Source organism: Monodelphis domestica, chromosome 8, assembly GCF_027887165.1.
Source record: "Monodelphis domestica isolate mMonDom1 chromosome 8, mMonDom1.pri, whole genome shotgun sequence".
Taxonomy (NCBI): domain Eukaryota; kingdom Metazoa; phylum Chordata; class Mammalia; order Didelphimorphia; family Didelphidae; genus Monodelphis; species Monodelphis domestica.
In genome coordinates, this window is record NC_077234.1 from 85,682,395 (window position 1) to 85,698,773 (window position 16,379).

At 34.9% G+C, this 16,379-nt stretch overlaps 1 protein-coding gene across 3 annotated transcripts in view; it reads right to left on the reverse strand.

Moving 5' to 3' along the window:
* The window catches only part of ADAM23 (ADAM metallopeptidase domain 23), a 242,799-nt gene that overhangs the window by 31,534 nt on the left and 194,886 nt on the right, over positions 1 to 16,379 (reverse strand). For all 3 annotated transcript variants that reach the window (XM_016425122.2, XM_001370517.4, XM_007501857.3), the window contains exons 19-23: positions 11,125 to 11,175; positions 7,317 to 7,380; positions 5,505 to 5,610; positions 3,612 to 3,731; positions 1,739 to 1,907 (exon numbers count right to left, since the gene is read on the reverse strand). In XM_016425122.2, coding sequence (XP_016280608.1) covers positions 1,739 to 1,907; positions 3,612 to 3,731; positions 5,505 to 5,610; positions 7,317 to 7,380; positions 11,125 to 11,175 — 510 coding nt within the window. The remainder of the gene's footprint in view (positions 1 to 1,738; positions 1,908 to 3,611; positions 3,732 to 5,504; positions 5,611 to 7,316; positions 7,381 to 11,124; positions 11,176 to 16,379) is intronic.

The following is a 16,379-nucleotide window of genomic DNA, read 5'->3' on the forward strand; positions in this document are numbered from 1 at the left end:
TTTTAAGATGACTGTTTGGGCATTGGGCAAGAGTAGTGAGCTCCCCAAGAATTCAGAAGACCACTAAGTATGCTTACAAAGGTAATTACTTTAACTTGGTTTTGGGTAGACTAAGTATTCTCATTTATAAAATGAGAGCATTGAATGAAATGACCTCTCAAATTCCTTCCAACTTTAATTTAATTTAATAATGGCAAAGTAGATTGAGTGCTAGGTTTGGAGTCAAGAAGACCTGAAGTCATAGCTATGTGACCTGGGCAAGTCACTCAACCTTTGTCTTCTTCAGTTTACTCAACTGTAAAATGGAGATAACAGCATCTGTCTTCCAGGACTGTTAGGAGGACCAGAGGATATAATTTGTGTGAAGTGCTTAGCAGAGTGAGCGGCGCATTGTAGGTGCTTAATAAATCTTTGTTTCTTTCCTTCTACTAGTTGATGCCTTCCTAGTCTTCAGTCTGTCATTCTTAAAGTGCAAGCACACATGAGGTGTCAGTATTGCTATTATCCCTGATCTCTATTCTACAAGTATCTGAGCTCTTGTTGAATGGATGCTGGAGGCTGTGAGAGAAGTCACTGACATGTCTTAAACTTTACTTTGACAGAGAAAATAGCTTTAATTAGATTCAACCAATATTTCCCAAGTACCTACTTCATACAGATCATGTCAGTACAATGGGAAGTTCTTCAAGGGATCTCATTAACTTGGATTAATTAATTAATTAACATTAATCTCTCCTTAGTTGCTCTTTTTCCAAAAGAAAGTGAGAAATATTGCAATTTGGCAATGAGACACACACTGTGGCTAAGGGACTGCATTTAGAGTTACCTGAGTTTGAATCCCTCCCAAGAGAGTTACTATGTTTTCATGGGCACTTGCCCACCTAACCTCTCAACCTCTTCCTTCTCTGTAAAATAGAGATGTTAATAACAATTATTATTGTTGTTATTATTGTAATGAGAACTACTAGTATTTTTAGAACACTTTAAGGTCTGCAAAGCACTTTACATATGTTACATCATTTAATTCTGTGAGGTAAGTGATACTATTTTTATTTCTATTTTACAGATGAGAAAACAGAGACAAAGTAACTTAATTGAGTCACATAGCTACCAGGTAGCTGAGGCTGGTTTTGAACTCTTGTCTCCTAGGGTCGAGCCTCTTGGCCACTTAGCTTTCCTGTAAAATGGTGATATCAACCTCTGAGGGCTGTCGTAAGAAAAATGCTTTGCAAACTTTAAAGCACTACATGAAGTTGATTTGTCATTGTTTAGGTTGCCAAAAAGCAATTTTTTTTAGCAAGAATATATTTGATGAGAGGTATAATGGAAAGGCTGTTGAATTTGGTGTCTGTGGATCTGGGTTTAAATCCTAATGGTTAATTTACTATGTGTGTGACCTTGGGCAAGTCTGTTACTCTTACTCGGTGCCTAGTTTCCTCCCAAAATATCAAAGGAGGAGTTTGGATTAAAGGAGCCCTAAAGTCTCTTCCAGCTCTAAATCAATGCTCCTACAATCCTGCAATCAGAGTAATAATTATGACTCTGTGTATGTGTGTTATTCACATGAATATCTATTCTTTTTCAGGGGTCAGTTTCTTAGGCACAACACAACAGGCAACATGATCACATAGAGAGTTACTAAAAATAATTTAATCCAGTAAAATTTTTCAATTTTTTAATGACAAAAAACTGTGACGAAAGGGGGCTTAGCTCAGCCTCTCATTACACACTTACTTACCCCATGATTGGAACAAACTTTGCCATTGGAATCAAGGGGGCAGCTGCTCATGTTTAGGGATTGAATCTGTAGGCACTTTCTATCTAGACACATCATGGATGGGCCACATGGTGTTCCATCTTCCACATACCCTACATCAGTATCATCATCTAAAACAACGTGAGCACCGCTAGAGAAAGAAGACAGATGCCAATATTAGCATTAATCCTAGAGGTTTCAAGGTCAAAGTGGTTAAGATGGAACAATTCAAGCAAAAAAAAAGATTTATTATTTATTATTCACTACATGTGGTTTACTGTCCTAGACAGTATCACGAAGATAAGAAGCAATAACCATACTGGAATATAAGAGATGTATGCAAGAAAACACTAATATAAGTTATAATGTGATAAGTGTACAAAACTTATTAACCAGGGAGAGAGAATGAGAGGAGAGAAAGAAAGAAAGAAGAGGAGAGAGAGAAAGAAAGAGACAGACAGAGAGAGAGACAGAGACAGAGAGACACAGAGAGAGACAGAGAGAGACAGAGAGATTGATGAAGTATTAGGTCTAGGTATTAGAGTTCAGAGAAGGCTTCATGGAGAAGGTAGCACCTGAGCTGACTGGTGAAGGAGAAGAGGATTTTCACTAAGCATCTAGATGCCTTTCCAAGCACCAGGTCAACCTGCATGTGTGAACAGAGATAGAAGGCTGCAAGACAAGATTACAAAACAGGGCACCAAAGGAGAAGTGAGGTGTGGCAAAGAGGATTGCCACTTTGTCCTCTGAAATCTGAAGGGAAAAAAAGGAGAAGAGGTGGGGATATAGAAAAGCTCAAAGGAGAAAGGAAGAGGATTTAGGAACTTCATATGAGATGGTCTCAATCTCAAAAAATAATTAATGAAGTCTTCTGTTTCCAGAAATCTAAGCCTTCCTCAAATGATGGTGATTTCCCTCCATAACAGATATTCAAAAGGATTAGTTATGAAGGTAAATTCAGAAGGGCAGTCCAAAATGGTGAAAGCAATGGAAATAGGGCTGGAATGAGCACACAGGCTCTAAAAATGGGTTTGAAGGAGTGGGTCCAGCACATAGTTGGCAAATACTTGTTGATTTATTGATTTAAGAGATAAAGTTCATTTAGATATATGAGACCTCATATGTCTGTTTCAGAGGCTTAGCTCAACTGAACTGGATTTTATAACTCCTACTCATTGTTTAAACATGATAATAATCATTACTTTCTATGTTAACTATATTTATTAATCAGATATAGCCCATGACTGAAACTCAACAACAACAAAATCCAACACTGGATTATGCACAACTTAGAAAACAGTGTAGAGCAAATTACTTTTGTTGATGTTTTAACTCACTGCTCAAATTAGTGTGTAAGTAATTTCTAATCAGATGAACTTGGATCATGTAACAAAGCAGTACCATGATATTTAATAGCACAATATCCTGCACATAGGGGGAACTAGGTCATGCAGTGGATAGAGTGCTGGGTCTGGAGTTGGGAAGACTTGATTTCAAATTTGACCATAGACATTTATTAGCTATGTGAACCTAGACAAGTCACTTCACCCTGTTTGCCTCAGTTTCCTCATCCATGAAATGAGCTGGAAAAGGAAATGGCAAATCAGTTTATTTTCTTTGCCAAGCAAACCCCAAATGGAATCACAAAGAGTCAGGCATGACCATAACAACTGAACAACAAATCTTTAAATGCACATTCTTAAGGATTTTCAAAAGGAAAGTGGTGATAAAATGTGAATAAAATAATTTATTCAAAGCTATCTTTCAATTCTTCCTGATTTTTAATCATCTATGATACTATCTCTTTAAGTTTTACTTCCTGAATTACTGGACATTTCAGCATGTAATGAATTACCTGCAGTCAATAACTCGACCTTGGTGATAAAAGGAAGTTGGGATGATTTCTCCCTGAAGTTGACCAATTCGTGGAACCCGAGTAAGATTGGTACAGAGCAAAAAACCACAAAATACATCACTGCAAGCAAAAAAAGGGAGAGGGGGAATTATAATCATTCAAATCTCTAATGTATTTATTTATGAATAATAATTTAATCAGTTCCTTTGATGCAGCTTAAGAAATAGCTTGAGAGAAATCATTTATTTGTAGGGTAAAAAGTTCCTGGTTCTAAGATCCATTAGTGTTAGTGAGACACACATTAGCCATCTGGTAAGGGTGGGAAGTCACCCCTAATCTAGTTATCTGGTTCCAGGTCAGGAACACTCAAGACCACAAAAAGGTGCAGTAGTCATCTCTTCACATCCCACTCATGGAATTATCCATCATGACCCCAGGAACCTCATCATCCTGTGAGATACCATCAGTCCTAATATTCCTCCTCTGATTGGAAGATGGAGTGGAGAGGTTGGGTACCCAGGCTACTCATCTCTTCATTTCCCATCTGGATGTAATCCTTAGGGATGCTTCATCATTTGGTCACACCAGGTACTATTTAGCACAGTGCTTGGAACATAGTAGGGGCTTAATAAATGTTCATTGACTGACTAACCACAATAAATTAAGGTTGGCTCTATGCAAGCCATTTTGGGCAAAGGGCTTGATGGATAAAATTTAACATAAGTTCTTTCATTGTAAAACTTTGGGCAGCTAGGTGGTACAGTGGATAGAATGCCTCCTCTGGAGTTAGGAGGACTTGAGTTCAAAACCTGCCCTCAGACTCTAGTTGTGTGACCCTAGGCAAGTCACTTAATCCTGTTTGCCTCAGTTTCCTTATCTATAAAATGAGTTGGAGAAGGAAATGGCAAACCACTCCAGTTTCTTTGCCAAGAAAAACTGAAATGGGGTCATGAAGCATTAGATAGGACTAATTTATAAAACAATATGAAACTTCTTCACACCAAAGGAAATTAGTTGCCCAATTATTAAGAATTAAGGCAGTATAGATTAGTCAGAAGACTATAAAAGCTGGAGTGAGAAGACTGTGTCTGAATCCTACCTAAGACTGGTATTACCTGTGAGACCCTAGGAAAGTCATGTTGTGAAGAAAGTAATTAGGAAAGGCTAGATAAATAAATAAAAATAAAAAATAAAGCCTCAGGAAAGGCTATAAAAATTTAAATTAATTTATATAAAATGGAGCTTTTTTATTTAGAATTTACTACTTAGTGATACTGATCATCCAAATCTGATAAGCAAACCCAGGGATTTGAGTAAAATTCTCACTTACACATCCCAACTTCCCTTAGTCTAGAGAGAAATTCAAATTTTTAGAAGAAAAATTTTCTTTTCAATATAATAATTTAATTTAATGAACTAATCTTAAAACCTAAAAACACAATGTTTTGTTCAAAAGAGGTGTTTAAAATACAGATGGTTTAACTTGGTGCTTGCATTTTGTATGCAAAGTAATTTCTACATCACACTATTCACAAATCTCATCTGCAGCTCTATTAAAATGAAAAGCTAAGAGTGAGTTTACAAAGTTTTGTAAAGTAGTATTGCTAAATAAGCTGCCCTGAAGCAGGAAATTTTTCCCCTCTAAACCACAGCATTGATTGTATCATTATTGTTTTTGTTAATCATAGGCTCTTAGTCTTTAGGCTCATTTGATACTCTAAAATCACTGATTTTAAAAAAATATATATATATATACATATACTGGACAATATTCTAAAATCATTGCCCAAATGAAAAAATCATTAGGGCTTATTTTGGATGCTCTTCAGGTTTACACCCAGAACTCATGCACACACACACACACACATTTCTCACCAAAGGCTAAACACTTACTGTTTGCTGCACTGAATCCATCGGTCCCCATCTTTCCCACAATTCCCTTTCTCGGTGCCTTCTGTGTTGAGTTTTTCATAGCAGAATTTGTCAGACCCTGCAGCCTCTTTTGAGAATGAGGCAGAGAAGAGAAAGATATTCATTCCACTTATAATCCCAATCTTAGGGAAATCAGTTCCTTCATAAATGCAGGCAATATATAACCATCTCTAGCAGGAAAATTAATTTTACCTATACAAAACTCATACAATTCTAGGTTTCATATTTGTTAGGAGCAGCAAAGGCCTTTTTAAAAAAATTGCTTTGGTGCTTAAAATTTTATTTCTATATTTTGAAAGCTAGAGAGGGCTGAACTTAGAAATTCAGGATTCAAATCTTCAGGACAATTATTAGCTATCCCTAGTTATAATTTCTGTAAGTTTCAATTTGTCCACCTATAAAATAGGGATAAATAGAGCACCCATGTCAAGGAGTTGTGAGTAGCTAATAATATAATTTATGTAAGATGCTCTACAAACTTTAAAGTACTATAGAAATGCTAGTTGTTATTTTTGTTGCTGACTATTTTTCATTTTTTATGTCCCTATATTGTTAAACCTCAATGATAGAGATGATTTTATTTTTTGCCTTTACATGCCCCAAATCCAGTGACTGATATATGCGTGGTGTTTAGTAAGTACTTGATTAAATAGAAAACAAGGCGTTACACAATGACATTTCATCAAAGAATACTCTTGCAATGGCAATCATATAAATAAATCCATTTATCCTAGGATCATTTTTCACAATTTGATTTCCTTTAGAACATACAAGCCCCAATCCACATTAATGGATCCTGATCAAGATGCCTGGTAATAAAGGGCAGGAAAAAGGGAGCAATGAGGGTTTTCTTGCCATTGCTTTTTCTCCTTTTGTGAAAGAAGAGAAGAGTATTCTGCCTTCCAGTTTGCCCTTTACAAACTAAAAGGAACTGACAAGTCAGATTCCAAGAAGAACAAATGTGGGCTGGTAAGAGATGAATCCTCTGGGAATATCCTTAAAAGAGTAAGAGAGATACCATCATCTGTCTTGCATTTCTGGGTGGAAAAACCTTTCTTTGCAATTGATAGAGCAAAAGTTTCCGAATGATTCCAATGAGCCTGTCAGAGCTCTGCATAGGAATCAGGGTCATTGCTTTATAATTGCTAACTAAGAGACTGAAATGGGAAGCTAAATAATATACATATCTTTGGAACTCCCCCCAGGCTGGCTTCTAGGCACTAACAATTGCCATGGGGCTACAAGATCTTCCTGCCAAGTCTCAAATACCATGAGACACGTTTGCCAACATAGATGTTGGCAACACTTCCTAGATGTTTATACAATCAGTCTCTGGAGTCTTCCTTGGGGAGCTCCATATGTGTCTGTGTATGTATATACAAAGAGCTCCAGATGTATGTACACATACATGCATACACATATGTACATATATAAAATCAGCACATAAAGTACATCTCAAAGCTATTGCAACTCACAGATTTTATCACTGCTATTCAGTGTGATTTCACTGAAAGAAAAGTCAATGAGCCTTTCAGAAAGCCAAGGAAACTTTATGAAAGAATCATCTATCATCTTTTATTTATAAACACAAGACATTGGTACAATTTTTTTTTTAAGGACTGACAGATTATATACTTTCCACTCTCAACTTTTTCCTCATTTTTCTGTCTTTTTGAGAAGCAAGTGACATGCTGCAAAACTGGGAAAGAAGGATTTGTGAAGAGAAAAACAGATACATATACATATAATAAGTTATGGGAAAAGAAAACCTACTGCTTCCCCAGATGTATTGGCATTGATTATCCCTTGTCTTGCACTCCCCATTGTAGCAGCGACCCTAAAAAAAAATCACAAGTCAGACAAAACACTTGGGTTGTGTCTAGCTTTAGAATATTGACTCCAAAGTTTCCTTTACATTTTCTTGCTCAACTTTTTTTTCTCCTTTTCCAAATCCTAGGATCCTTTTCTGCCTCCCAGGAAAAGTTATTAAGTCACTAGGATCTTAAGATAAACATGATAAAGTTACATATACTTATGATATATGTACATGTATATTTAAATATACATAGTAGGACCTCATTTTATATGAACTCAACTTGTAAAAATTCACATATACAAAATTGGCAATTGAGAAAATAAAGATAGAAAAATATGTATCATAAAAAATTTAAATTACACACTAAATCCAAGCCATTTTCCCAACTGAAGTAAAGTGTGGCAGCAGTTTACCCAATCATTCTCATTCTCACTCTGAGAAAAATTAGTGTAAGTCATTACATTGTTTTGTGGCCAATATTAGTCCCACATCAATCTTTGTCTGGAGTTTTCACTTGTAACAAGTTGAGTCAGTATCAGAGCAGTGTTTCTTTTTCTTTCATTAATGCCTTTTAGTTATTACAAGAGTAGTGATACTGGTAGGTCTGATAAACCTACAAAAAGTCATAAAGTGCCTAGGATGTTTGTAAAAGATATACTTATTCAAAAATGGAGTTCACTATTATGCATAATAATTTCCAACTTATACAAGGGGTCTTGGAATGTACTGATCTCATTAAATGAAATCTTACTGCATATGTGTGTATATATTTCCATAGCATTAAGAATATAAACTTGTACAGATTGATTCAGTGATTACTTCAACATTTTCCTTCACAAAACATCCCCAACTACTTGTACCAAGAGATGGGAAAACCAAAAACTGTTGGAGCTTTTTAGTGGGAAATGTCCAAATGGCTTATGAAATTTTCTGACTTGGATGGCATGAATCATGACTTTAGAGAGAGGGGATTTTGTCAAATTCACCTGATCTCCTCCAAGAGGGAAGAAAAGGTCTAAGGGAAAAATAGACATGATAGATGCAGCCTTTCTTTAATTTAGCAATGGCTTGACATATTCTTCACAATAAATTTATAAGATATGGTTTCCCTTAGTGCCTTTCAACTGGGGCACTGTTTGTGTTCCAAATAATTCCTGTAGGTAGAACCCTGTCTTCTTGGAAAGTTAACAGAAGGAACTGTCTAGGGCCAACTTAGAGCCAGAGCTCTTCATCACAAGTGGATGCTTCTTCAAAAAAGGATCCAAATGGCAGGACCAAATAAGCCATAGCTCAAATGTACACATCAAAGAAGGTTTATCATTCCATTGGCTTAGAGAGTCTCTACAGATTCTTCAGATACAAAGAATAGTGAAGTCTCCAGAAGCCAAAGGTGGCAAAATAGCAGAATATGAACAGAGCATAAAAACACTAGGTATTGTGATGTCTGGATCTCTCAGTAGTAAACAGAAAGGTCCTGAAACATTGAATCCATCAAGTCTAACAGAACAGATGAAGTTGGCAAAATATGGAAACATATAGGGAAAGTCGTGTGTGCATTTCTACAAGATTTTATTCAGTGACATATTAGTCAACAAAATATTGATTCTGGTGACTGTTATATACTCATCATTGTGTATTTATAGTCTCAGAATTTTAGAGATAAAAAGAGAACAATAATCATCTAATCCAACCTCTATGGTTACACATGTAATGTAATACATTATGGGCTAGACAGTTCAATATCTTTTCCATTTCACCACACTATAAAACTGACCTTTCTGATAATGAGAAAATTCTAACTACTCTGCTAGGAACTGTATGCCACCATTTCTGCTCTAAAAGAACTTAGAATCAGAATGAGGAAAATTATTAGTAAATTACTCACGTGTGTATATAAGCATATCTATACACATAACGTGTGGATGCATATAATTAACAGAGGGAACTATAATCTATATATTTGTCTTCATATGTAGTTATAAATTAATTATAATTTATTTATAACTATGTATCTAATTATAAATACATATTAAATGGCAAATTATAACATAGGACATATATCATATAATTTAGCACTTAATTTTTTTATCTTCAACTTAAGTGTTTATTATTGAACATATATACTATTCATGAGACTGTATTATGTAATTGTTTATAAAAAGGGATGGTGGACAGAAAACATACTAAAAATTGTTGCTTTCAAGGTTAATAGCACTTAATTTTATATAATTTACAATTATAGAATGTTACGTAAAATATAATTTATATATCACACATGTTTATAACTGTAAAATATATAATTATTTTATATAAATTTATAATCATGAATTTATAATTGAGTGCTAAATTATGTGATATTTGCCCTATGTTATAAATTTATCTCTTGGTTGTATATTTATAATTATAAATAAATATTAAAATTATAATACATTTATAATAATTTTTAAATAATGAGAAGTAAAGAAATAATATTACTATATTTGTGTATATTATTAAATACTAAGTTTTGTGTTATAGTTATTATGTTCTAAAAGAAGTTTAGAGAAAGTTGAAAACAATTAGGGATGAATAGTTCGAGGCCACTTTATGGAGAAAGTAAAACTTAAGAAAGCCTTTGAAGAATGGGTAAGGATTTGGAAACTTCAACAGTGAGAGCACAGTAAAGGGAAATAAAAAATTAATGGAGTATTCAAAGGACAGTAAAGACACCCCCATGGCTGTAGCAAAGATATCACATCACGGAAGAGCCAGAAATAAATTTGTATATGTAACAGCTTATAAAAAAATGATGGATTGCCTTGAAAACTCAAACTAAAGATTTTTAAGTTGATGTAGTATTTAACAGACTTAAACAGAGAAATGAAAAGATGAAAGGCATGTTTAAGAGCTTTGAGTCTGGCAGTGGTTACATGATACTGGAGGGAGACAAGGCAAGAATCAAGGAGATCAGCTATAATAATTCCATTGGTAAGTGATGGTTATCATGATGGCATTGGAAATGGTAATGGAAAGGAAGAGATGGATATAGAGAGAAAACTTAATCTTGGCACATACTATTTTATAACACCAGTGGCTATCTAGATGATGGACATTAAGTATATGTGTAATATACTTAATAAATTAATAAAGAACAGCTGGTTAGGTCTAGTATTTAGTACAGTGCTTGGCCCACAGTAAATGCTTAATAAATATTTATTGAATGATGGGAAATAGAGTTATGTGATATTCAAAGTAGTGAAATGGAGGAAAAGACAGAAATTAACAAAATAATATTCAACATGGATAAATAGATAATAGAACACCAAGGAAAGGAAAGAAAGCACAAAAGTACAATGAAAGTACTTTTTAAGTATTGAAGAAAAATTATATAGAGGAAATCAATGGGTCATGAGTAAGGCTTTGACATCTTCCCAGTCATTGAATTGAAGATATTCCCAAAGGCTTCTAGGGTTCTTAGAGGGAAAATAGTTCCATCAAACTCTTCTGTTTTTTATAGTTTAAACTACAGAAAGGGATTCAAACCCTAAGATTTCCATAACAACATATTCCTAAATACTGACAAGTCTTTTTTCCAGAGATTAAAAAAAATTATAGATTCTCTTCTTCCTGGGGTAATTTATAGTAAGAGAGATTTCTCATTTTGAGTTAGATTCTTACTATGATAGCTAATTGAGTTGTTTCCTACCTACAAAAAACAGAAGTGGCAAAAATCATGCAAACTGTTCTTTATAATATTTATATTAAAATCTGTGAAGCTTGGCATACCTGATTGGAATTGCAAGAATATCCATCTTGTTTATGAAGATTGGGTGGGCACTGTAAGACACAACTTTATTAGTAAATATTGCAACTGTATACAAAATAAGGAAGAATTGGCAATAAATAAAATCCATCATACATTTTCAATAATAATAATTTTTAAATATAATATCAAGCACAATGTGGAAAAGTCAAGAAGGAAATAAGTGATGTTATAACTAGAAATTAGAAAGAACATGTTCTAATACCTCAATATTGTTTTTTAACTCATGAATATAAAATGGTTTTAAGATGTGATAAATTAGGTTTGAAAAGGGTGAGAATCAGTTATAGATTTTAATATGGTAAGTAATTTGGGGTTGAAGAAGTCCCTGACCTGTGATCTTTATCATTGTAGGAAGCTGCTACTAAGCAGATTATTCCAATCATCTCAACTACTGTGAAATTTAGTTTAAAATTTGTCTATGGAGCAGAGAGATGAAATTACTTGTCCAGGATCACATAGGATGCATGCATCAGAAGGGAGCCCTGAAATAAGTTGTTCTGATTCAGAGAAGTCCAGTCTTCTATTTGCTATACTATGATAAGAAATTGATTATATTTAAGTACAGTCTTAAATTCACGATCACTGAAAAATGGCAGTCCAGATAACAGGTCAGATTATAATTCTAAAACACATATGTGCAAGGCCTTATTCTAGAAAAATTTCAGAACTATCAAAAACTAGTTTGTATTGTATTCATGAGCCCACTTCTCTAGGTACCTTATACACAGTACTGGTCAGTAACTCCACACCTATATATATACATATATGCGTGTATATATATATATATATACATATACATAAAACAGCTTTCTATCTTTTTAAAAAATCTTTACCTCCTGCCTTCTAATCAATAGTATACATTGGTCCCAAGGAAGAATAACAATAAGGACTAGGAAACGGGTGTTAAGTGACTTGTCCAGGGTCACACAGCTAGGAAGTACTTGAGGCCACATTTAAACCCAGAACTTCCCATCTTAAGGTCTGGCTCTCAATCCACTGAGCCACCTAAATGCCCCCACCTTTCTACTTTCTAATTCGAAATGAGTACTATGCTATTATTGCCCTTACTTCACCAAAAACTACATCATTATTATAATAACTGAGTGTGATGGGTATAGATATTTTCTCTAGCAGGATCATTTTATGAAGCATTTCTTTAAAAACTGATTTCATTTTCTAATCTATTCACCCAGAGTACTGCTAGGGTGGGTGAGGCTGAGGAAAGGTGTTTTTCCTTCTGAATTCTCATTTTATTTACCATGTGTCCTAAAGCTGAGAAATCCCAAACTGAAGCCCTTTCATGGCAGTAAGAGTAAGGATGAAACCTAATCAATGAAGCATATCCATGCAACTCAGCTATTAAATGAGCAAGTGTTGCAATTTACACTGACTTCTGCAAATCAGAGTACAGTCATGTCATTTTTGCCTATTTAGAGTTATTAAACTGCAGAATAATGTATGCTGATACTTATAGCTATTTGTTACAAGAACACTGAGCTATTCATAAACCTCCAGGAATATTTTTTCCCTTCTAAGCAACTTATTTTCCGAGATATTTTCATTTGAGAATTTCAGAGATAAACCTTGCCTGACAGCACCATGTCTATTACCAATTCAGCAATGGTCAATTGATCTTTTCCAATGGAATCTATTCTTAGAATACAGTATCAGGACTGCAAAATGAACTCTCCCTTCATTCCAGAATTAAAGTGAAGGAATCAATCCTTGGTCTTTAGATTCCAAAATCAATGTTCTTTTTACTGAACCACTATCTTTTTGTGGTCAACTGATATTTGAATAACCACCTTTGAAAGAGTAAGGGGCATTTCTATAACAGATTAATTCATATATGTTAGCCTATGTGAGCATTACATATATGTAATGCTTAGGTTAAAAAGATATCAAGTCTAATTAATGATGCCTCAAAAATTACAGTACTAGATCTTCATTACAATACTTGGGCTTTTCAAAAAGTTGAAAAAGATAATTTCAAGACATGGTACTCAGCAAGATGGCAGCTTAAAGGCAGCAAAACTTCAGGCCTCTGAAAACCCTAGCTCACCAAATTAAAAACACAAGTTTGAGGGGACTGAAAACCAAATCTAACAACAGGACAAAACAAGCGAACCCTCCTGCTGGACTCAACTTAAAAGGTATGCCCCCCCCCCAAAAGCCTGAATTCTAGAACACTCGGCTTTAAGGGGAAGGAAGAAAGAAGGTCACAGAACCCCTCCCCCACCTAAAGTGCTGAGCCTCCAGTGGTGGCTGGAACCTTTGTCTGGGCAAGGGTACTAGTCCAGAGGGAGTACCTTGCTGGCACAGCTGTGCCAGGTTCAGGCCATTGAAGACAGGTGGCGGGGAGGCAGCTGGAGGAGAAGTGTAGAGAAGGCAAACGAGTCGCAGCCACCACATTTCATCTTACCCTCTTAACCCCCTTCCCGAGGTTTTGGCTTCAGGGCACATGTAGCTTCATAGATCAACTCTGCCCTGGCTCAATCTTATCAATAGGGCAGATAAGAAGCCTTCAGAGGGCAGAGAAGCTCAAACTCCAACAGCCCTCCCCCAGAATGCTCTGAGAGCCGTGCTGACTAAGCTCTAAGGGCAAAGGCTCCTTTTCAGCTTCTGCTGCCAGCTGAGAAAGAGTTGATATCAGGGCTCAACTTGACCAATCAGCAGAGCAGAAAAGAAGTCCCTACAGGATAGAATAGCCCAAACCCACAGATCCAGCACATGATCAAAGGAACAATATTACAGGCAATCACAGGCAGGGAAAGAAGGGGAAATATGAGTAAACAATAGAAAAAGAAAAAAGAAATTACAATTAACCTCTTCTATCCAGGTAATGAACAAAGAGCAATTGGAACAGAAGAGGACCAAGGAACACCAAGGAAAAACACAGAAACTCCAGCAAATTGGACACAGGTTTTGGAAGAACTCAAAATACAAGTCAAAAAACAATTAAGAGAGGTTGAAGACAACTGGAAAAAGAATTTAAAAATCAAAATAAGTCATCTGGAAACAGAAAACAGTGTCTTTAAAGACAAAATTAAAAAGCTTGAAGATAAAAGATGATGCAAAGAAGATGAAAGATGAATTCCAAAGAAAATCAGACCAGAATGAGAAGGATGACCAAAAAGTCAGGGATGAAATTCAGTCTTTAAAAACTAGAATCCAACAAAAAGAAACTAATGTCTTCACAAGGCTTCATGAATCTATAAAACAAATTCAAAACAACAAAAAAATTAAGGAAAATATGAAACATCTCATACACAAAGTGACAAAGCCAGAAGAGATAATTTAAGAATTATTGGACTACCAGAAGAGCATGAAAAAAGGAAAAGTCTGAACATCATTTTATAGTAAATTATGCAAGAAAACTGTCCCAAATTCTAGAGCAAGAGGGAAAAGTGTAGATTGAAAAAATCCACAGATCACCTCCTGTATTTAACTCTGAATTGACAATGCCCAGTAATGTTACAGCCAAATTCAAGAACTACCAGACCATGAAAAAAATATTACCAGTTGCTAAGAAGTCATTCAGATACCATGGAACCATAGTTAGTATAACACAAGATCTGGCTGCATCTACACTTAAGGACCAAAAGGCATGGAATATGATATTCAGGAAAGCAAAGTAACTAGGTCAACAACCAAGAGTCAACTACCCAGCAAAACAGATTATATTCTTGCATGGGGAAGTATGGTCATTTAATAAAAAAGAAGACTTCCAAGCATTCATAAAGAAAAGACCAGATGTAAACAGAAAATTTGATACCCAAACACAGAACTCAAGAGAATCCAAAAGGTAACTAAGAAAGGGGAAAAAAACCTTGTTTAAGGGACCCAATAAGTTAAAATGATTTCTATCCCTATAAGAAAAGATGATATTGGAAACTCTTTAAAATGGTATTATCACATGGGTAGCTAGAAGAATCATACTGAAAGGGAACAATGAATAACTGTATAGGATGAAATGCCAAGATATATACATATATATGTAGGCATAAATGTATGTATATATATAAAACTAGAGGCAAAAAAGAGGTTAATACTTAAAGGAATTTCTTAAATAGAAATGGGAAAAGAGACAAAATGGGGTAAATTTATATTTCACAAAGAAGCATATGGCAGGAGTGGAGGAGAACACCAATACACTGGAAGGGTAAAGAGGTTGGAGACAGAAAATAATTAATTCTTAAATGCTTTGAAATTGACTCAAATTGGGAAGAACAATAAGATCCATTGAGGTAGAGAATTGAATCATGCCTTATAGAGAAATAGAAGGGTAACAAATGGACTGGTGGGAAGGAAAGTAATAAAAGGAAGGGAGGAAGTGGGGGAGATATTTTTAAAAGACCCTAAAGAAAAATAAGAGAGGAATAAGAAGGGAGGAGGGAAGGAAGCAAAATAAGGGTGGGAATTAGGGGAACAGATTAAAAACAATATAATTATATAGAAGGAAATAGTGAAAGAAGAAAGGGAAGAACTAGGAGTAGAAATCAAAATGTTGGGAAATACACTGCTAGTATTCATAACTCTGAATGTGAATGGAATAAACTCATCCATAAAACTCAAGCAAATAGCAGAGTGAATTAGAAACCAAAAATCCTACCATATGTTCTCTACAAGAAACACACATGAGGAAGGTAGACACACACAGGGTAAAGATAAGCGGATGGAGAAAAATATATTAGGCATCAACTGAGAAAAAGAAGGCAGGAGTCACAATCAGGATATCTGACAAAGCCATAGTAAAAATAGATCTAGTTAAAAGAGATAGGGAAGGTAATTACATCCTGGTAAAAGGCAGTATAGACAATGAGAAAATATAAGTTATCAATATGTATGCCCAAATAGTAAAGCATCCACATTTCTAAAGGATAAACTAGTGTAGCTCAAGGATGAAATGAATAGTAAAACTATACTAGTGGGAGAACTGGACCTTCCTCTATCATATCTAGGTAAATCAAACCAAAAAATAAGTAAGAAAGAGTTAAGAGATGTGAACGAAATCTTAGAAAAATTAGTTAGTAGATGTGTGGAGAAAAATAAATAGGGACTAAAAGGAATACACCTTCTTTTTAGCAGTACATGGTACATTCACAAAGACTGACCATGTACTAGGGTATAAAAATATTGCAAACAAGTATAAAAGAGCAGAAATAATAAATGCAACCATTTCAGATCATAATGCAATAAAAATAACAATTAATAA